At 50.4% G+C, this 20,380-nt stretch overlaps 4 protein-coding genes across 8 annotated transcripts; 1 reads left to right on the forward strand and 3 right to left on the reverse strand.

Annotated features, from left to right (window-relative positions):
- The first annotated feature begins 3 nt into the window (after positions 1 to 3).
- On the forward strand, positions 4 to 2,484 carry LOC133472441 (aminoacyl tRNA synthase complex-interacting multifunctional protein 1-like). The gene is made up of 7 exons (XM_061763212.1): positions 4 to 141; positions 748 to 842; positions 914 to 1,027; positions 1,093 to 1,185; positions 1,269 to 1,450; positions 1,538 to 1,709; positions 2,286 to 2,484. The coding sequence occupies exons 1-7, from the start codon at positions 62 to 64 to the stop codon at positions 2,456 to 2,458; spliced, it is 909 nt and encodes a 302-aa protein (XP_061619196.1). The 5' UTR covers positions 4 to 61; the 3' UTR covers positions 2,459 to 2,484.
- Positions 2,485 to 3,478: 994 nt separating this feature from the next.
- On the reverse strand, positions 3,479 to 5,832 carry LOC133472442 (dickkopf-related protein 2-like). Its single transcript, XM_061763213.1, has 5 exons — positions 5,036 to 5,832; positions 4,783 to 4,939; positions 4,128 to 4,256; positions 3,716 to 4,061; positions 3,479 to 3,635 (listed from the first exon to the last, which is right to left on the reverse strand). The coding sequence occupies exons 1-4, from the start codon at positions 5,186 to 5,188 to the stop codon at positions 3,727 to 3,729; spliced, it is 774 nt and encodes a 257-aa protein (XP_061619197.1). The 5' UTR covers positions 5,189 to 5,832; the 3' UTR covers positions 3,479 to 3,635; positions 3,716 to 3,726.
- A 152-nt stretch (positions 5,833 to 5,984) lies between these two features.
- Positions 5,985 to 11,939, reverse strand: cfi (complement factor I). 2 transcript variants are annotated; one of them, XM_061763206.1, is made up of 17 exons: positions 11,834 to 11,939; positions 11,136 to 11,200; positions 10,923 to 11,076; positions 10,709 to 10,772; positions 10,455 to 10,620; positions 9,927 to 10,129; positions 9,150 to 9,251; positions 8,949 to 9,059; positions 8,320 to 8,349; positions 8,219 to 8,239; positions 7,815 to 7,951; positions 7,649 to 7,752; positions 7,132 to 7,236; positions 6,877 to 7,055; positions 6,522 to 6,623; positions 6,292 to 6,440; positions 5,985 to 6,147 (listed from the first exon to the last, which is right to left on the reverse strand). In XM_061763206.1, exons 1-17 carry the CDS (start codon positions 11,876 to 11,878, stop codon positions 6,079 to 6,081), a joined length of 1,806 nt encoding a protein of 601 aa, XP_061619190.1. In that variant the 5' UTR covers positions 11,879 to 11,939; the 3' UTR covers positions 5,985 to 6,078. The 2 variants fall into 2 exon arrangements, with proteins under 2 accessions (XP_061619190.1, XP_061619189.1); XM_061763205.1 differs by having other exon boundaries at positions 8,320 to 8,388.
- A 549-nt stretch (positions 11,940 to 12,488) lies between these two features.
- Positions 12,489 to 19,749, reverse strand: LOC133472440 (tetratricopeptide repeat protein 39B). 4 transcript variants are annotated; one of them, XM_061763208.1, is made up of 18 exons: positions 19,627 to 19,749; positions 18,067 to 18,101; positions 17,861 to 17,965; positions 17,667 to 17,798; positions 17,531 to 17,601; positions 17,322 to 17,454; positions 16,984 to 17,089; positions 16,643 to 16,708; positions 16,437 to 16,545; positions 16,271 to 16,338; positions 16,139 to 16,198; positions 15,897 to 16,058; positions 15,740 to 15,831; positions 14,849 to 14,969; positions 14,633 to 14,744; positions 14,429 to 14,546; positions 14,208 to 14,324; positions 12,489 to 14,127 (listed from the first exon to the last, which is right to left on the reverse strand). In XM_061763208.1, the coding sequence occupies exons 1-18, from the start codon at positions 19,654 to 19,656 to the stop codon at positions 14,031 to 14,033; spliced, it is 1,734 nt and encodes a 577-aa protein (XP_061619192.1). In that variant the 5' UTR covers positions 19,657 to 19,749; the 3' UTR covers positions 12,489 to 14,030. The 4 variants fall into 4 exon arrangements, with proteins under 4 accessions (XP_061619192.1, XP_061619195.1, XP_061619193.1 ...); XM_061763211.1 differs by lacking the exon at positions 19,627 to 19,749 and adding an exon at positions 19,154 to 19,615; XM_061763209.1 differs by having other exon boundaries at positions 17,667 to 17,965; positions 18,067 to 19,283; positions 19,627 to 19,744.
- Between the last annotated feature and the right edge of the window lie 631 nt (positions 19,750 to 20,380).

The following is a 20,380-nucleotide window of genomic DNA, read 5'->3' on the forward strand; positions in this document are numbered from 1 at the left end:
TCTGGAGGCGGTTGTGTGGGGAGGCGTGGCCCCCGGAGCTGAAGATGGACTGGGACAGCTGATGGACAAACGTGTCTGGCTGTCAGCGTCGGGCAACACAAAGCTCGGAGACATGGACTCGGACAAGATGTTTCATCCCAGGTTGGACCTCTGCCGCAAGTGTGTGCGTGACAGTGTGTACGTGTGTGACGCGCAGTCTTTGTGCTTCACAATTTCATGTTTATTCTATTAGGATTCCGCATCTTTTTTCTGTGTGTGTTTGTGTGTGTTGGGGGTTGGGGGGTGTTTTTACATTTAGTCACGCTTGTTCCCAATGTGCGCATGCGCCGTTGTCAGACAAAGTTATTTCGAGCCGGCACAGCTGTCGCGCGCATGCATGACACGCGAGGACCTGTTTGCAAGAGTCCACGCCACAGCAAATGGACGAATGTTTGTTTGTGCCTCACGATTGACTGCGGGCGACCGGTCCAAGGGCGGACCCCCGCCTCTCGCCCAAAGTCATCAGAGATCGACTCCAAGCTCACCTGCAACCCTCCACAAACAAACTCAAAATCTTACCACCTTCTGTTTTATTTCTCGTCAAAACGAATCTGACTCCACTTCAAATAAGACCCGTTACGTTAAAAAGTAGCTTGTTTTTCGACACTTTGAAATAAGTCGAGAAATATGTCATTCGTCAAGGAAAATAAACAGCCTCCACTGATCATTTTAATGTTAAAAGTGTTGATGTTTCGCTTCTGCTTCAAGCCTGGCGGCGGCGTTGATGAAGTTGGATCCCGAAGACGGCGAGAAGATGATGGAGTATTTCCAAACCCAGGCGTTGCTCACCAGAGAGAAAGCCCGTAAGACCCTTTACCCCCGCAGACGATTCCGCCGAGCGGACAGAAGGGTGAACCTTTGTGCTCGTCGGCAGTCCTGCAGGCGTCCGTGCGCGAGCAGAAGAAGCTGCTGGTGGAAAACGGCAAACTGAAGAAGGACATCGAGCAGCTGAGGCGCGAGCTCCACGACAAACAGAGAAGACGCGGCGGTACGAGCGCTCGCGGTCGTTGCCGGAAAGGCGTTTTTCTCCTCTTCCTGTCTGTTTTGTTGCAGCTAAGGCCCTCCTCTCACCCAGCAAACCTGCCAACCCGCCACCGTCGCAGACCGCCAGCGAGGCGACTCGCAGGAGAAGACGAGACAAGAAAGGTGAGGCCAGTGGCGGTTCTGGCTCTTTCTCGATGATGAACTGGAACAACGCAGTAACGACGCCCCTTTCTCTGCCCGCCCAGCTGCTCCTGAAGCGCCCCCTCTCGAGGCGGCGCCCGCAGTCGACGTGTCGCGCCTCGACCTGAGAGTCGGGCGCGTCCTCGCCGTTCGCCGCCACCCGCTAGCGGCCGATCTGACCGTTCGAGACGTAGACACGGGAGAGAAGGCCCCCCGCACGGTCGTCAGCAAGTGCCGGCCGGACGACGTACGAGCGCGTTCTTCTTCTTCTTTTTCCTCTCGTTTCTTTCTGTCCCTTCTTTTTGTGCGTCACTAAATTCCTTCTGCCCGGCAGCCAACGAGCTCGCTGGCCGTGTTGCTCTGCAACGTCAAGGCCTGCAAAGTGAAGGGCGTGGCTTCGCAGGCCCGCCTCCTGCGCTGCTTTCGGCCCGACGGTCCGGCCGAGCTGCTGGCCCCGCCCGCGGGCTCCGCCCCCGGAGACAGAGTCACCTTCCTCAACTACCCTGGTAACCACGGTGACACTCCCAAACTTCCATCCTTTCACACTTACAGAGACAAACAATAGACTCGGACAGACAAAACAGTCTAATAGCACATACAGGGGGTGGTGCCTTGAGAAACGACTTCAATCCGCTCCGTGAACACACTCGTATCTCAAGTCATCGTGCCCCAATAAAATGAGTGGAAATGATAAAAACATAGAATAACAAGTTCAGCGTGTACCCTGCCTCTCGCCCGAAGATAGCTGGGACAGGCTCCAAGCACGCCCGCGACCCGCATGGTGCGGAAACTGGACGGATGGATGGAATGAAACGGTTTGTGCGTACCGATTTAATGCCGCGATTCCTTTCATTGTGCCGCTCCTTTTCCTGTGCCCGCCTTGGCCACTTGGAGGCAGCATAACACAAATGCGGCGGTCAAACTGCTCGATACATCCCGGCGGTGGGTGACACGCATCAGCGCTCGTGGCACATATTTTGACCTCACCAAAGACATTCAAAACATTTTAGTCTCATGTTACAAGTGCGCCATAATCTTCAAATTTAGAATGACATCAGCGTGCACGTGTGTGTGCATACCAGGTGAACCTGAGCCGGAGCTGCAGGCCAAGCAGCGCGTGTGGGAGCACGTTCAGCCGGGCCTCCGGGTGGACGCCCGCGGCGTGGCCAACTACAACGGCTGCGGCTTCCAGGTGAAGGGGAAAGGCCTGTGCAGGGCACCGACCCTCACCAACTGCTCCATCGGACGCACATAGACGTGAACGACGCCGTTCGATGACATCGTCGCGCTCGCGTGGTTACTGCTGTTGCTTCGAGCCAGGCAACCATGGCTGACATTTGACACGCAAAAAAAAAAAACAATGGCGGTGTGTTGTTCTCTGTTGGTGTGACAAATGAAAAGGACACTTGTGAGTTCCATCATGTTTTTCTATCTGCTCATCAGCATGTCTCACGTCACGCCACAGACGAAGGGAAATGTCCGAGAGCTACACTTGTGGATGCCATCATTTGATCCTGTCCATTGTGAACAGAAAATCCACTTGCTCGCTAATTCAGCCAAGCGCTGATTATCGTCATCGTCACATAAAAAAAAAAAAAAAAAAAAAACGATAACACGAGGGTGACAATCATTTCCGCGGCAAGCAAACAAAGCCCATTGACTCAAACGAGTCATCGCCAATGTAGATCGTCATTCGAAAGTTATTTTTGAAAGAAAAACACTTTTTTTTTTTTTTTTTTTAACAAATTAACAATGTCAAGACTATTTCTTTATCCTAATTGAAACAATAAAAAAACAAATAAGGCCATTTCTAAGTGAGCCCAAAGCTTTGAATGGTCGTGTATTGGGCACTTTCAGCACAAACAAAGAAGTGAAGAACTGCTCACCGAGAGGGAACTGGCTGCGTGTGAATGCCGCTCAACAGGAAGTTCATTACCATGGCGATACTGGGCGCCCACTCCCCCTCCACCCGCTTGACTCCACCTGTGCGAGCGTCACTTCCTCCGATACACGTGTCGTCTGGTCGTTGCCGGGTTGGGTGGTGTCGTTATTCGCTGATAAAGCGTGATAACCTTTCACACGGTTCGTTTCAATTGTGATTACTATTAATACCGTATTAAAGTGTTACGATGAGCTACCCTTAAGGCCGCAGTTGGAATTTACGAACATTTTTACGAAAAACAAAGCCCGTTGGTTTGCGCTTCGGCGAAAAGCGAGTCGTTCATGGGGAACGTCGATCATCAACATGTTGATCGCCAATAAACATTTCAAGCAGTTCAATGGTTAAAAAATACTTATAATTGTTTGAACAGATCAACTTGGTACATGGCATCTGGAAATTTCACCCAAGGATGAACCAGACTTGTGCAAGTCCACAATTCTCTTCCAGATATCTCGGTTGATTTACTCTTGACTTTCCGATGACTGGTCACCTGTGTGTGAATGCAGATCAAGAGGATTAGCGTTTGCATCCCGATACTGGACGCCGACCCCCCCCCCCGCTCAACCCTACCTTTGTGAGCTTCACTTCCTCTGACACTCGTGCAGTCTTGTCTTTGCCGCCAGAGGGGTAGGGCGGCGTGAGTAGGCCGCGAACTTGGACTTTGCTGCCGCTAAGGACGGGGGCAGGGCGGCGGCTGAGGTTCGGGGGCCCCCGGGCGGCGTGCGGCAGGCCAGTCCTTCGCCGCAGGGACAGCGCTGGAAGAGCTCCAGGCCACGTCGCCGCTGCTTCCCGCGTTGGCGCGAACAAACTTGTCCCTCGTGTAAGACGGGCTTGCAGATGCGCGTCCAGAAGTGGCGAGCGCAGCACAGCCCGTCCGAACAGTCGGCGGCGGCGAGACACGGGTCGCCGACTTGGCCTGGCGACCCGAGAACGGTTAGCGAGACATTTGACCACTTCCTCTCTTACGGGACGCGACACTTACCTTTCCCGGACGCTCCTCTGACCTCCATCTTGCTCCATCTTGCCTTGGGGGAGGCCACAGCGCTCGCCCAGTCGTCGTGCTCGGCAATCTGCTGGGATGCCGTCGCGTCGCCGTCGGGAACGCACACACCTTGCGCGAGACACCGTTTGAGTGGCACGCCTCGCAACTTTTAATGTACAATGAACCCTTGCTACAATCCCAGTTATATATTTTTTTCATTATTTTGAATTTACCCTAACATTGATGCTAATTTCTGTTAGCCCTTCTCCAGTGTTTCACATTATGTTAGGATTGTGCTTGTGGAAATGATGAAATTCTAAGTTTGGTTGAACATTTTAGTGTTTAAATATGCAAACGTTGAATTCGATTGTGTTTTTCAGTTTGACAGTAGACGTCAACTAGGAGCTTGAAGCAAGCACGCTTTTGCCTCTCATTTGAACCATTCTGTTGTTGTTTCCTCAAAGTGATGTTATCCGATCACATTTTGTGACCGCGAGAGAGACGTTTTAAGAAGCTGAAATGTGTTGAAGGCATGTGAGAGGGGGAAAACCATTTTGAAAATGTTTTATTTGACGGTCTCGCCATACGGCGGTTTGTTATTTCTTGCGGATATAAACGGAGAGTCCCTGTGCTGGAGGACATCAACGGGTCTTACTGTTGCTGCAGAGGTTGCCGGGGCAACACATGCCATCTCTATGGCAACGCTTCTTCCTCCTCCTGCAGGTCCGGCAGCTGGAGTGGGCGGGGCCTCTGTAGGGGGCGTGGCAGTAGCTCCCCTCGCTGCACTCCAGGTCGCTGATGCACTGCCTGTGCTGCACATGCAAACACACACACACACACACACACGCACACACACGTTAGCGAGCAGGCAACCACTCGCGGACACACGCAAGCGTTCAAACACTCACCGTCAGCTCCCACGCGCTCCCGTTGAACGAGACCGCGGGCCCCTTGTGCACAACCACCGTCCGGATGGAGTTGAGCCGGACACGCACATCCCTGGCGCACGCCACCGTCGCCAGGGAGAGCGCGCACAGCAGCGCGTCCACGTTGCGAGTCATGCCCCCACCCAAAAAAAACCTCTTCAGCTTCTTCTTTCCGCAAACTGGCGCGCGTGCACTTTATAGGCCACGCGCTTGTGACCCGCCCCTGCCCTTTCACGGACACCGATACCCCCCCCCACTCCAGGACCACCGATACAAGGGGGTGGGGGGGTGGTTCATTTCGACTGTTGTTGTGAGTCAAGTTTCTTTCACTTTGTTCTACTTGAACGGTGGCTCTCAAACATTTTACATCGAGTACCACCTCGAAAAATTCTCAAAGTACCACAAAAACGACCTAAAAGCTTTTAGTATGCTCCTGTAATATTATGCAGTTTGAACATTTAACGCCGCGCTTAAATATAAAGGGAAAACTGGATCGAAAGTAACGATCCAAAATCAACGTATTGCACATGAAAGTTAAATACAACTGAATTGTACTCGGGCAGTGATTGTTTCACGTACCACAAGAGGGAGCCTGCGGACCACGAGTGGGACTAGTACCATGTACAACTGTAAAAAAAAAAAAAAAAAAAATTCATTAAAACATCTGAAAAGGACTAAAATGTACAATGTAAAGAGTCTGGGGAGGTTCATACAGTTTTAAATTGGGAATAAATAAGTTTTTGCGGAGCGGTTTCAAAATAAGACGGCATACGGACGTGCTGCTTTCAAAATGAGTGTGAACACTGTCGACTTTTTTCCCCCAAACACAGACACACACACGCACACGACCCCCCTTCCCCCACTCACACACACACACACACACACACACACGCAGACAGCGGCCAGTCAGTCACACGGCAAGAGTCCTCCAGACGATGCAAACATTCCCTCTAGTGCGTTTAATAGGCGCAAACAATCAAAGACGACGATGAAGAGGAAGATGATGATGATGATGATGATGCCGATCACGAGTTGAACCGGGTGACGGCGGGCCAGCCCGTGTGCAGGCGGATCCACTCAAAGTAGTGCGCCACCTGCAGACAAAACGTCGGCCAGGAATTGGACCGTATTATCGCGTGTGATCGGAATTTTTCCCCCCGCCTGTGGTCCAGGGCCGGCAAATCGTAAATGCTAAGCAGTGTGCACGTAGACCGATAATCGGGCCGGATTTGTATCACCTGAGTGTAAACGCCCGGGAAGCCCGGCTGGCCGCACTGATCGCCCCAGCTGACGATGCCCCACAGGTAGGACACGCCCAGGTGGTCCTCGCACACGAGAGGGCCGCCGCTGTCCCCCTGGCACGAGTCTACGGCTCCTTCTAGGTCACCTTCACGCAAGCGCGCACACACACACACATTTCAACGTGGGCACGGACGGACGCGCGCCGCTGTGACTGGCTGACACTGACCGGCGCACATCATCCCGGGTCTGAAGCGGTCTTGGTAGAACCGCTGGCAGTCGTGGATGAGAGACACTTTGGCCCACAAGAGAACCTGCGAGGCTATTCCCACTGGAAGACCAAAATATGACATCACAGTTGGACCACTCTCAGCAGAAACAAGTGAAATCAGGCGTTTTTTTCTAGAACTTCAAATGAGTCTTTCACATTTCTGTGGAGATATTTTGGCCTCACGGCCTTTTGAAGGTCATGCCACAGCATTTCAATGGATTCAAGCGCGGCCTTTGACGAGGCCACTCCAAAACCGTCATTTTGTTCCGTTTGAATTTGAAAACTTTGAGCAGAGTTTTAAATCCACACACACCTGCTGTGCGGCCCCAGCCCGAGATGCTGCACGTGTGGTTGGCGTTGAAGAGCCGCTTGGACCAGGGGACGCAGGCGGGCTTCACCGCAGGGTTGTCCTCCATACACTTGCCCACCTCCTCCGGGAGGTCCTTGAGCCGTACCAGGGCGATGTCGTTCTCGTACGTGCTGGCGTTGTACCTGCGCGACAACATCGAGGCTAGCGACGCTAGCACGCCGACGCGAGCTAGCGAAGGGGCGGGGAAGCCGGCGCTACCCGGGGTGGATGATGACCGCGCCCACTGGGATGATGTCGGTGGTGTCCTGAGGCCTTGACTTCTTCCACATGGAAAACTTCACGCGGAACGCCGACGGGTTGGGCCTGGAAGGACGGACAAACAAGCCTGTTGCTTGGCGACCCGGCTAAGGGGAAAATCCAGAACAGGACCCCTCCAGTGGATATAAAAAGTCTACACTCCCCTGTTCAATTGCCAGCATTTTGTGCTTTTTAAAAAATTAGATAAAAGATACATAATTAAAATAAAACAAAACTGAGATATTGTGCACACCTTTTAGAACAGCCGTGTTAAGAATTAACCAATCGCATTCAAACATGTTAAATGCAAGTTAGCACACAACTGTTACTATTTAAAGTGCTCCCCCCCTCAAAAAAACTTTCAAATGTTCTGGTAGGCTTTTCTTTCATGAAAAAAAATTAGCTTGAATGTGATTGGTGAATTCTTAACACAGCCACTTGAGCTGGATGTCAAGAACTAATTCTCACACAGTCGCACCTGACACAGTGAGCCGCCGTGAGGACCCAGCAGCCTCCGATGTAAGTTCCCCCGCAGTTCATCCTCCCGTTTTCTTCCAGGCCCACCTGCCACTGGATCTGCGTCTGCGCGGGAGCGACGCAACGTATGAGACACGACTTTGAGGCCCGACAACACGGCAACTCACCCGGTTGGCCGCCACGCCGCCGACGACTCTCTTGATGCGGCTCACTCGGTCCCTGACGCTGTCGTCGTAAGCGGCGGTCATGTTGGGAACGCCGCACTGCAACTTGGACTCCAGATGTGCACGGTTGTCGCGCGTTTCTAAACGCACACATGCACATGAAGTCGGGGCATTTTTGACTGATAGTCTCTCTATTAGCGTAATCAATAATCCACCATAAAAAAATGGAAAATGTTAAAAGTTCACTGCCAGCCCTCCCAGTTAACATGGATATTTGACTTCGAAAGCCGTCAATGGCAGTGAATGGGTTTTTTAAATTTCTTTGTCGGTGAGCAAAATTCCAAATTCAGCAGGGATCAAATCATTGCTTGCCCCACTGTGTGTAGACACCAGTTGGAATTACAAACCTTTCCTAGGAGAGATGTACTCTGGAAGCAGGAGAGGGAATGATGTAATCAGTGGTCAACATGGCAGAAGCTTCTCAGCGGGATCCTTTCAGAGTCCCTACCTGTGCTGTTCGACTCCGCCCTGGCCAGCTCTGCGCGACAGTACAAGTCGATCACTGAATGCTTTCTCACTGTTCATTTTCCGCACACACATCGGATGTTTCAGGTCAATTTTGACCCGGGCCGAGAATATCCTCATCATAATTGTCGACTACAGATCTTTTCAAAATGGATTCAGAGCCTGTCTGACACGAATAAACGGAAGCTTAATCCTGAATGTTTCAGACTTTGAAACGTAAAATGTCTTGAAACTCTGTTGCGCGGAATAATGTGAAACGCAGTGTAGGTATGCTAAAAGATCAAATTTAAAACGTTGCAGTGAAGCAGCAAAACGTGAACCACGACATCGAGAGGGACATCTGTGAATCTAAAATCCAATTTCGTACACACAGGTCAAATTCGACTCAGAACAAGCCTCAGTGTACACAAACTTTGTAGCACCTGTGTGTATATATATATATATATATATATATAAAATACAATATTTTCAGGTTTGGATCATTTTAGGTCACTTTAGTTAAAGTCATTGAGTGTGTTTTTTTTGCTGGTATCAAATGTCGATACCATACAAAGCGTATGCAAGAGGTTCAGTTCCTCTCGAATGTGCTGTGTCGGCGCGTTTGTGTCTCACTGTGCGTCACCGCCTCGTCTTCTCCCGCCAAACAGTCCATCTGTCCGTCCTCCCCTGCGTCCGCGTGCACGCACACGCCCGTCTCGCAGCGGAAGGCGCCACTTCTGCAGCCTGGCGGGGAGGGGGGTGGGTGCGGGGGGGGGAAGAAAACGACAGTGACGGCGGAAAGGGTTTACGTGCGCGTGCGTACGTGACGTTTACGTTTGCAGCACATCTCGTCGCTGCGGTCGCCGCAGTCGTCGACCCCGTCGCACGCCCGGTTGGTGGACACACACTTCCCGTTGGCGCACGCAAAGCCGCACTCTGCCAGACAAGGAGCAGGTCAAAAGGGTGTGTGTTTGTCAGCGAAGGCGCCACACACCTCATATGACGGGTCATCGGCGACGTAATTCCATCACACACAACAGTGAAATGCTTTCACACACACACGCAAACAACTGAAACACTCAAGCACGACTGAAAAATGATTCAAAAACAAGACACACTCAAACACACTCACACTACAGAAAAAACTCTTGCACAACTGAAAACTCTCACACACTACCCAAGTGCTCTTTCTCACACACACACACACTACTGAAACACTTTCACACGGCCGCACTGTAAAATTCTCACTACTGCCACGCTCTCACACCCACCATAAAAAAAAAGAACATTTGCTCACACACAGTACTGAAATACTCTCACATGCACTATTAAGACGCTCTCCGAATAACTTTTCAGTCGTGTATGTGAGAGCATTTCAGTAGTGGCTGTGTTTCAGTAGTGTGTGAGAGAGTAAACTTTCAGTAGTGTGAGAGCATTTCATTGGTGTGTTTATGTGGGAGTGTTTCAGTAGTGTGCATGAGAGCGTTTGTGTAGGATGTGTTTCAGTCAACTGTGAGAGTATTACAGTAATGTGTATGAGAGTGTTTATGAAATCATCTCAGTAACAAGTGAGAGGTAATCCGGAATTTTGTCCTTTACGGGCCCTCATACCTTCTGGCACGTTGGTCTTGTCATAGCAGGTCGCCGTGGCAACCTTCCGGTCGCCGACCCGGACGCCGTCGTGGATGACGCACTCGGCCAGCGACGTCTCGAACCCCCGACAGCGAACGCTAACGCAGCTGTCGGGAAAGTGCGGAGCGCCGCCGTTGCGACGTAGGGTCGCGAGGCCGAGCGCGCCGGCAGACGCGGCGCCGCTGCGGGAGGACACGCCCACGACGCACCGTTAGCTGTCGTACGCTAACAGTAGCATATGGGTCAATAACGATTGCTTTTACAATGAATGCCTAGAATTATAAATTCTCAATAACATTTTATACATAGATAGAATATAGAATATAGGAATTTCAGCAAGGGAGCATAAAAATATTTGCTAAATTAGAATTGTTTTTTTCTTTACCGCTACTGATCAAAAGATATGAAAATGACCCATATTTAAATGAAGACTTTTTCAGTACTGTGTATACGAGTATTCTAGTTGCGTGTGTGCGTTTCAGTCGTGTGTTTCCGGTGCCCGCTCACAGAGGGTGACCGAGATCCTTGCAGGCCGCGTTGGCGCTCGCCATGTCCCACCGCTCCCCACACACCAGCAGGCGCTTCCCCCCGCCAGGACTCGCGTCATCGGCAACGAAGAGGGTGAGCACGCCCGTGTCGGGATCGAGGGAACTGGAGAACTTGGGTTGCGCAACTGCAGGGGGCGCACGCACACCGATGGCACGTTGGACGACGCGTCGGAAAGCGCCCGACCTCGACTTAAGACGAGTTTGAGAGCAAACCTGAGCATGATTCTCCGAAGTGGGACATGGCGGACTTCTGGCTGCGGCACGAAAGCGCCATGGCCTGCGCGACAAGCACAAGTTGCACTTTTGCAATACTTTTGTCTCAATGAAGCTCCTCAATTCACTCCGACAAACTTGTTCCTTTGGCCCGAGATGCCACTTGCTGATGACCCAAACGTTTGAGAACCCCCGCATTACAAAGGCGAGCTACCTGGCAGTAGGAGCGGTAGAGGCGGCCGTCCCGCCCGCAAACGGGAGCGACGTCCTCGGTGGGGCACAAATACGGCGGCTTGCAGGAGCAGCGCCCTTCGATGCATCGCTGCCACGGGGGGCAGAAGACCAGGTCGCAGGACGCGCGCGTGGGCCTGCGAGCGCAAAAAGTCACCTTAGCGGACCTCGCCGGCGGCCGGGAAGCGCAACCTACTTTCTGCGGAGACACTCCTCCGGACCCGCGAAGTCGTCTGGCCGAGTCGTTATCGAGGTGACCTCCTGCGGGGACATGGTCACTTGATCACAACAACATTCATTATGTAGCGGGTGTCGTCTGATATTTTTTATTTAGTAGTGTCCTGTGAGATTACTAGAGACACCTCATTACTACAGCACTAATATTAGTCGTTCTTCACAGAGGATAAAGAATATAAGACAGTACTGTGAGTTGTCTGTCTCCGTGTCGTTATAGGCTATAAAGCTACGTGGTTGTTTTAAATACACAATTTGTAATTTTCTTTGTTTGGTTTGAAAGTAAACTTCAAGTGGGAGTATGATCAAGTTATCATCGGACCTCTTTGCCACCTTAACAACTGTCTCATCCATTCAAAGTCCAAGTCCAGTATCTCATCTCCCAGAAGTATTCACCGCAGGTTCTCAATAGGTTTGCTTTCAGGGGATACTGGCGGCCACAATTATTCCTCTGTCCCCGTAGCTAAAGCAAGTATTCTTCTTTTTTTCCCGCAAAGATGCATCCAAACTGCGAATTGCTTAATAATGGGGAACAACCAAATTGTCAAACCATTTTGAGATTGAGATCAGTGAGCGAAACAAACAGCTCAAATCCTATAATGTGCATAACAATTTGGAGTAAAAAAAACAAAAAAAAAAAAAAAAAAAAGATGAACTCACCGAGTTGGAGATGAGGAGAAGCGGCAGGAGAAGACAAAGTTTCATCCTGACGAAACGACGAACACTGTTGACTCTCGCGCTCCGCGGGAGCTAAACAAGCCTGTTGATGAGTTCATCCGTCAATTATTAGCTCGCCTGGCCGAAGAGGACAAACCGCATCGATCGGGCCAAGAACACAAACATCGCACAACATGAATTGGACATCAAACAACATACGAGAAAGCTCGAGAAAATACCTTTCATGGTCACGCCGGACAGCCAAGTGGACCCAGAAAGTGTTGGTCGGGTTGTTGGTGTTGCTAGTGTCGGTTGTGCTTGTTGGCAAGGGTCAGAGGTCAAATGGAACAAATCTGTTGTATTGGTGAAAGCACTGTACACGTTTCTCCTGGCGGGGGCTGAAATAAATGCGAGTAATTCCGCATGTCCGCCAGCGTCGCGTGCGTTTTTATTCCTTTCATTTCAGCTCGAGACCAGGGGGTGTGAAACGTTTGACAGAAAGTGGCCCAAGCGTCAAAAACGATGCAGAGGTTTGATTAAGCCACTGTAACATGATGAACAAGTTTGAACAATTAATTCAGTGATTCTTTCGCATTCCAGTCGAGGGAGCCGACGAGCACATTGACAGCTGAGCGGAGGCAAAAAAACAAAAACAAAGGCTTGTCGGGAATGCATTTATTTCCTTTTCCTTCCAATGACAAAAGAACATGACTTGATGCCAGGTGAACGCGTCATTAAATAGGCACATTGATTTACGTAGCGCATGTCGTACACAACGTGCTTTTTGCGGTTAAAAGCATTGAAAAACAAAGAGCAAAAGAAAAAGTACAGAAAAGCAAACGAAAATGAACGAGTTCACGTCGAAAAGCGTATTTGAATATAAATAGAAAATAAAGCTGGAAAAGTTTGCATTGCACAAATTCACACATTACTTTGGATAATGTTGCAACACGCACACTTGATTTGTCATGCCTGAAGTACTTCTATGAAAAGACTTTACATTAGGGTAGGGGGCTATGAGCTTAGTTTGCTGACATGTTTGGTTTGAAGCCATGTAATTGGAACAAAAAAATAATATTTCACAAAATCCTCTGAGGGCAGTTTCGTGAAGAATTAATCACAAAGAGGCACAAAAAAAGGAAAGTGACACATTTATCAGACCACATTTATATATATATAAAAAAAAAAAATTGTGACTTGTTACACACATAATCTCGCCGATGAGGAAAGAAGTGTTTTTCAAGTGGGACAAAGTCTGGTCGTCACGTAAACATTTCACTCTTGTGACAACCCGCGCGTGGGCGCGCTCGACACGCGTTCGTTTGCCTGCCCGTGTTGCGTCAGCTGGCTGCTTGCCGTTTTGCGGAGGTTTTTGGTCGCCGCGGCGACGAAAACATGCTCGCACGCTTACACGCCAAGACGTCAGCTGGAGTGTGTGTCGCCGTTTAAGCCGGCCGGGAGTGCAGAACATATAAAGTCACATAAGAGCACATTTGTTTCATAATAACAATAATAAGAATATGAGTGTCATGCGCAAATTGTGCTGCCAACTTATCAGTGTAAGTGAAATTCCAAGACAAAATCATAAATAAAGAGGTAGGAGAAAAAAAAAAACACTCTTTCCTTACTTCCCTGTCAACAAGCATGTTGCTATGGCGACGTACGGAGGTTGTGCGACGCGCCCGCCAATCACATGCTATTAAATTTTGATTGGCGGCTGCGTGGGACGAACGGAAGCTGAAGGCGAATGAAAACAATAATACTTCAAGCTAAGTTTTTCATGGCAAATCCTCAAAAGAATCGTCAAACTTGAGCAAAGGTCAAAAAAGTTCGGAATTTACGGTACCCGGTTCCGGGTGGGGCCCATTTGGGCCGATTGCCTGGTGAAAATGTGTAATAGCGAGTACCGAAATTCAACCCAAAATGACCAACTTCATGTTCAATTTCAGGCATGGGTCCTTGAGACTTTTTTGCGCCGCCAAATTTCGAGTCAGTTGGCGAAACTGGTGATGGGGGCTCCCAAGTACTGGCTAAGTTTTGCGGGGTCATGTTCACGACTCCTACACTTCAAACATTTGTGTTCAAGGCCCACGAAGAGGCAATTCAACTGTCGGCACAAGAAAAAATGATTATTGCTCGGGCCCGAATAATATTCCAAAATAAACCGAGTGCCGCACGCATTCACTGGAGGCGGCGGCCATTACGGGCTGGCAGCAGGCGAACTTTTGAGGCTGTTGAGGGCCGCATGAATGCGAAAGTGCAGTCTGGATTCCATGGAGTAGTCCTTGTAGTTGCTCCTGACACCATGCCAACGACAAAACGTCAGATGCCTGACGAAAACGTGTGTGTGTGTGTGTGTGTGTGTGTAGGAACTTACTTGGCGTTTTCCATGTAGGTGGCAGCCTTGGCGTCGTCACCCTGCTGTCGGTAGAGGAGGGCCATCTCGTAGAGCGTGAAGGGGACAAGGTAGTGATCGTAGCGGATGCGATTTTCACTGCCAGGGCAACACACACACAAACAAGGACAGAGACGCACACACTTTGACTTTGAGGACGTCACACATGCCGGCGAGGCCGCTTTGCGAGTGCGCGCGCGCACCTGGACAGGACGTGCGTGAAGCAGAGCTCGGCTTGCAGCGGGCGGCCGGCGTGCTTGAGGCAAAGACCCTTCAGCATCTGCACCAGGCAGCCGTCGTCCACGTGGAACTCGGACGGCTCTGGGAGGGGGCGGGTGGGTATTTGGGGGCAGAGGTCAGCGTAGAGCGTGCGGCGCACAAGCACCAGGGGGCGCCGCGTCACTCACGGGAGTCGCGGCGAAGCTGCTCCTCGGCCGCCTCGATGGTAACCAGCAGCGCTTCGGTGCAGTCGGCTCGCTTGCCCACGATGGTGAAGCCGCTCCAAATGTACATCATTTCCTAGGGGCCACACCCACACACATATACACACACGCAAACAAACAAAACGCATCAACGCGGGCGCTCTGCGTGACATCGGAAGGGAAATGACGAGCGTTAACTACCAGAGCGGGAAGCACCAGCGGCACGGGTGTGCCGGCCTTGTAGCGGCGACATTTCCTGACCGCGAACTTCTCGGTGGGGATGGACTTTCCCGCCAGCCGCTGCTTGAGCCCCTCCACTTGCCTTGCACGCACACGGACAATCAAACGCAATGCCCGTCCGACGAAAGCCACACAGCAACAAAAAAAAACAACAAAAAAAAAACCTCAAAATCTCAACAAGAATATTTGTCTTGCTTCGAGTCAAAACTAAATCTGATGACAATTAAAAAGTAACTTCTTTTTCGACCATTCTCACTTGTTCCAATCACATTTTTATTAGTGGACCAACTTTTTTCTCACTCCAACTGGCAATTTTATTTCGAATAATTTCAAGTTGCCGAGTCATCTCGTTTCCCTTGAATGCGCTCGCAACTTTTATTTTAAGGGGAATCAGATTAGTTTTGAGTAGAAATAAGACAAATATTCTTGACAAGATTTATTTTGCAGTTTGGTTCTCAACCTTATTACACCAAATACCAACTCAAAACCATTTGGGTCAACGTTAAAACACAGATACATAGAAGGCTAAAGTATTCAATCAAAAAGGAGGCAGAGGTTTTATTCCTGAAAAAAGTAAAATCTACGGATTCAGTAAAAAGGGATCGCACATAAAAGTTTGTACCTAAATAAATGGATGAAAAAAAACATTTTGTAAAGATTAAATGCAAACGTTCTTAAAATTTAACTTCAACTGAACTATATTTCAAAAATGTACTGGAGTAACTTGGAAAGTAAAAAAAAAAAAAAAAAAAAAAAAAAAAAAAAAAAAAAAAAAAGGTACCAAATTTTGCTTCATGCGTTCATTGCGAAAAACTTGCTGACAGGAAGACTGAGAATCGATGCAACACGCACCTGAAGAGCTCCACCACGTCTTCGCCAGTCTTCTTCACGTCCTCCGCCGACATCATACTGAGGATGGCGGCCTTCTGGTACACGTATATGGCCTGCGGGAAGACGGGACGGGTCAGCGCCGCGTGCGCGCGTGGGCCGCCGGACCCCCGGCGCTCACCTTGGACCAGCGGCTCTCGCAGCAAAGCAGCTCGGCGTATCGGTACGCCTGCGGCCAATCCTGCCGGTACGAGTGCGTCCACATCAGCTCCCAGTAGCACAAGTGGTGGATCTGCTTCCACTCCTGTTGGCTGCTCACACACTCCTGGTAGCCCAAACACGCCTGCAACGCGCACACCAAACTACACGCGTCAGAGCCCGCTCGGCCCACGCCGATGGCGGCGCTGTCGCCGAGTCACGAACCTCCTCGAAGTGTCCCCGCAGCGCGGCGAGCCGGGCCGAGTAGAACTGAATGATGGCGCCCTGGAAGGAGCCGCGCAGAGGTCAGCGAACGGGGCCGAGGAACGCGCGAGGGGTGTGAGCGCGAGGTCTTACTTTGGGATACTTGTGAAGGTACGGCTCCAGCAGAGCTTCAGCTTCCACGACGTTCCCCTCGCCGCTTCCTGGGCACACACACACACACACACACACAGATATTAATTTTATTAATATTTATTATTTTACCTTTATTTATCCAGGTAAGGCAATTGCGCGCACGCACCCAGCACCAGGGAGACGTATGTGTGGTAGAACAGCAGCGTCAGCGTGCACAAGATGGAGCGCAAACTGCAGCCGGACGTTCCCTCTCGCAGCTGGGACAAGCCAAACTCCTGTCGGGAAGGTTTTGTGTTGTCAACACACACACACACACACACCGAGAGACACACACAGTGTCACAATTGGTAGACGACGACGAAGACCACTTGCCCTGTTCCCGGAGAAGCCCATGAACTCCAGCAACCTCAGGATCCTCTGCGGGAGGAGGGACACCATCTGGTGGGACCCGTTGCGTGTTTGTTAGCATTCACAGAGTCAGAAGCATAATAATCATCATAAAAACATCATATAAATGATGCCAGTGAACGCCCCACTATATCGCACTTCAGCGCTCACGCGTGCCCCTGCTGCAAAACAGAATTTGAGGTCATCCGTCTCTACGTCACGGGCGGGCCCGGGAACGCATCCCACGCCATACGCGGACGTTCGCTGTCATCTGATTAATAATCCCGAGCAGTAGAAAACGCCACAGCGGGAGCACCAGAACCCACCAAGTTGAAGGAGCCGATGCCCAGCTTGACTCCGCCCTCAAATTGCCTGCGCGAGTCTGATTGGCTGCTCAGCTCGCGAGCGACATTCAGCACATTGTGACAGTCCCTGAGACAGGAAGTGACAAAAGAAGAAACCAAGGTCAAAAGGAAGCATGCATTTTTTTTTTTTTTTTTCACAAATAAAACACAAGGTGCTTGACTTGAACACCTTTTTCTTTTCGCGACTCACGGCAGAGCTCGAGCCTTTATTCCATTTGTTGTACGAGCAATGAAAAAGCTTGCATAATATGTCCACTTGAATGAATGCAAGAGTGAACCAAGAGGAAGAAAGGACTGACTTGTAGATTTGGTAGCTGCTTCGAATTTTGATGCCTCCTTTGATGAAGCTGATCATGTTCTCGTCCTGCACGAAGGTCAGCGTGGCTTTCTGGAGCAAGCACTCGGCGTAGCAGAGCTCGGCGTGCATCTCCTCTGAGGACGCAAAGGGCGTCGCACGTTACGTCTCGGGCGGGGAGGGGGCAGCGGGGGGTGGAGGTTGTGCAAGTACCTTCCTGAAGGTTGGACTGCCTGCTGATCAGACTGGATAGGGACCCCACCACCGAGTTCTTCTTGCGAAACCTGAGGGAGGGCGCAGACACGAGCGTCACGAAGGGCGACGAGCGTTTGGTTTGGTCCCCTCATACCTCTGACAGGTGTGTAAGGCCTCCTTGATGGTCGCCATGGCGATCTGGATGTCCCTGTGCTCGAAGGTCATGGCGGCCTGCATCACTAAGATGCTGCTGTAACCCAACGCGTGGTACATGCTGTCCCGCCACCTACGCAAACGCGCGGCGGTTACAACAGGACAGAGACTGGACTCACACTGGCAAATGGTTACCACGGCTTGAGGAGTTCCAGGGCTTCCGAGAACTTGTTGTTGAGGACCAGATTGAGGGCACATTGAGTCTCCTGGATGGCGGACTGCAGGTCCATCTGACACGCACTGCGGACGGGCACAAGCGCGCGCACACGCGGGTTAAATCCACAAAATGTGAAAGAAGCGCACACACGAAGCGGCGGAGTGCCACGAACTGCTCAACTCACGTGGGGATGCGGTCGTAGGCATCCTCAAAATGTTCCTGCCAAACACACACACACACAAACACACAACTCTGTCGTTAGGGTCATCTTTTTTTTTTTTACGAATGACCTGACCACCCGAAGAAGAACCCGAAGTACAACCTAAAAAACATTAATAAAAAACACCTCAAGGAACACCGGAAGGCAAACGTAAAAGAAAGACCTCAAGGAGCAACTGAAGTTGAACTTGAAGCAACACCTGAAAGAACAACCGAAAGAAACACCTGAAGGAACACCGGAAGACGACTTGAAAGAAACACCTTAAGGAGAACCTCAAGGTGAGCACCTGAAAGACCAAAGAAGTTGAAGGACAACCTCAATAAAGACCTGACAAAACACTTGAAGGAGAACCTGCAGGAACATGTGATGAAAAGCCGAAAGCCTGCCGCGAAACCGACTGAAGTATGCTTCATATACTACATACTATATTCACAATTTCATATCTACCTGTGGCTAGAAAGCAAAACACATAGAGTCTTTGTCAGCGCAATGTACTCGTGCAGTCAGCGATTAGGGCGACGGATCATTGCAGCCAAACTCTCTTCTTTAACCTCACCCGATTCCTCTTCTTTGAGGACTTGTGCATCTTCATTGACAATCGCCCCATGTCTTTGTGGTTCAACAACGAAATAACACAGTGCATTGTAGCGCCTCAAAACCCTCAAAATACAGGGTTGCAGTTTTTCTCGTCACAGCACCTCGGCTGAACTTTTTGCCACGGTCAACGAAAGACACACCCGAAGAGCAACAAAGCACCACCCGAAGGAATACCCAAATAGGAGATTGAAGGACAACCTAAATAAACACCTGATGGAACATCTGAAGGAGAACCTGACGAAAGACCAAAAGGAGGTGAACCCCAAAGAAACATGTTCCTTGAAGCGTTTCTTTAGGTTCTCCTTCACATCTTCCTTTTGGTGTATATGAAGAAACGTCGAGAGTTAATTCTGAATGAACATGATGATGAAAAGACCTGAAAGAACACCCGATAAGGAGCACCAGGGCGACAAAAACCCGAGCAGCTCTGCATTCTGTGGCAGAACAGACTCGCCTTTCACAATTTCGCTGGAGTCTGCCACATTCTCAAGATTCCAGACACGGCTGCTCAACCTGCCGTCTCAGCACATCCTTTCGCCACACAATGGACGTTCACACCGGCGAAAAGATGCCGGGCGGGGTTCCTACATCCCAACCGTGTCCGGTGTCGAGGACGGCATCACGTTACAGAGAGGAGGGAAAAGAAAAAAAAACACCACGTCACCACACACGCGTAGACCAAGACCACAGGCTCGCAGGTCAGAAGCTGGCTGATGAAAACCTCTTTCACATGAGTTGGAGGAAGGTTTCTTCTGCTGGACCACAGAAGATCTGCAAAGTCCAACGACCTCAACGCAACACCTCAAGTATTCCGCGGACGTGTCGCGAACACCCCCGGAAGTCAACCCCCCTTGGCCCTGCGCCCGGAATACGGCCGCGAACGAACATGCGAACACGTGTGTCACATCTTTCGAGCTCGCCCGTCACCTCGTCCTCGGCGCAGGCCGCGTCCCCCATCACGTCCGTCGCCCGACCGACAAGTCGCTCGCGTTAGGTCAGGTCGGTGTGCGCCAGCTCGCCGTGTCCGTCACTTCCGCGTACGTCGCACGCGAGGACACGCCCCCGTCTGTCACTGAAAAAATATATATACATATATATATATATACATTTGTTTTATGTATATCTTTTTTTTCCTCGCCGCGGAAGACACATAGTAAATGAAAAATGAATATTTTTTTTAAATTCGGAAAATGTTGTTTCCCCGGCAGAAAAGTCTCTCACAGTTTGCGCGTTCTGCCTTCGCGTGTGGGGGATTTCTCCGGCTTCCTCCCACGTTCCAAACTACGTGACGTTCATGATAACGCAAAGGGCTGATGCACAAAACTAGCTGGAATTACCGTTGTTATTAATTTTAGCCATCGATGTGAAGACATTGATCGTGTTCATAATCTCACAACTGTGATTTACCCAGGGAGGAATTGTTGTCAATGTACAACATTGTTTCCATTTTCAAATGATCAGTTCGGCAATCTTCCTGTGAAATCACAATAGCCTACTGCTGAGTTATGTATAGAACGGGCCCACTTGTGTGATCCTAACCTGGTCACCGTGTTGGCGTACCCTGCCTCTCGCCCGAAGATAGCCCAAATAGACTCGAGCTCGCCTTCAACCCGTGAAGAGGACAAACGCAAGAGAAAACGGATGGATGGTATGTTGCAGGCTGCAGGGGTCGCTTCCGCAG

The sequence above is a fragment of the Phyllopteryx taeniolatus genome, chromosome 23 (assembly GCF_024500385.1).
Source record: "Phyllopteryx taeniolatus isolate TA_2022b chromosome 23, UOR_Ptae_1.2, whole genome shotgun sequence".
NCBI lineage: Eukaryota > Metazoa > Chordata > Actinopteri > Syngnathiformes > Syngnathidae > Phyllopteryx > Phyllopteryx taeniolatus.

What these genes read in the sequence shown, in the direction of transcription:
- LOC133472442 (XM_061763213.1), bottom strand. Translation starts at nt 5,188, where the DNA reads ATGACTCGCAACGTGGACGCGCTGCTGTGCGCGCTCTCCCTGGCGACG. An exon ending in GGAGCGCGTGGGAGCTGACG is followed by an intron (nt 4,940 to 5,035) that starts GTGAGTGTTTGA and finishes TTGCATGTGCAG; the next exon opens with CACAGGCAGTGCATCAGCGA. An exon ending in CAGAGGAGCGTCCGGGAAAG is followed by an intron (nt 4,062 to 4,127) that starts GTAAGTGTCGCG and finishes TCGGGTCGCCAG; the next exon opens with GCCAAGTCGGCGACCCGTGT.
- cfi (XM_061763205.1), bottom strand. Translation starts at nt 11,878, where the DNA reads ATGAAACTTTGTCTTCTCCTGCCGCTTCTCCTCATCTCCAACTCG. An exon ending in TCTACCGCTCCTACTGCCAG is followed by an intron (nt 10,773 to 10,922) that starts GTAGCTCGCCTT and finishes CTTGTCGCGCAG; the next exon opens with GCCATGGCGCTTTCGTGCCG. An exon ending in AAGGATCTCGGTCACCCTCT is followed by an intron (nt 10,130 to 10,454) that starts GTGAGCGGGCAC and finishes GTCCTCCCGCAG; the next exon opens with CGGCGCCGCGTCTGCCGGCG.
- LOC133472440 (XM_061763208.1), bottom strand. Translation starts at nt 19,656, where the DNA reads ATGGGGGACGCGGCCTGCGCCGAGGACGAG. An exon ending in GCCTACGACCGCATCCCCAC is followed by an intron (nt 17,966 to 18,066) that starts GTGAGTTGAGCA and finishes GCCCGTCCGCAG; the next exon opens with TGCGTGTCAGATGGACCTGC. An exon ending in GCGAGAGCCGCTGGTCCAAG is followed by an intron (nt 15,832 to 15,896) that starts GTGAGCGCCGGG and finishes GTCTTCCCGCAG; the next exon opens with GCCATATACGTGTACCAGAA.
- LOC133472441 (XM_061763212.1), top strand. Translation starts at nt 62, where the DNA reads ATGGACAAACGTGTCTGGCTGTCAGCGTCGGGCAACACAAAGCTCGGA. An exon ending in GCTCACCAGAGAGAAAGCCC is followed by an intron (nt 843 to 913) that starts GTAAGACCCTTT and finishes GCTCGTCGGCAG; the next exon opens with TCCTGCAGGCGTCCGTGCGC. An exon ending in CAAACAGAGAAGACGCGGCG is followed by an intron (nt 1,028 to 1,092) that starts GTACGAGCGCTC and finishes GTTTTGTTGCAG; the next exon opens with CTAAGGCCCTCCTCTCACCC.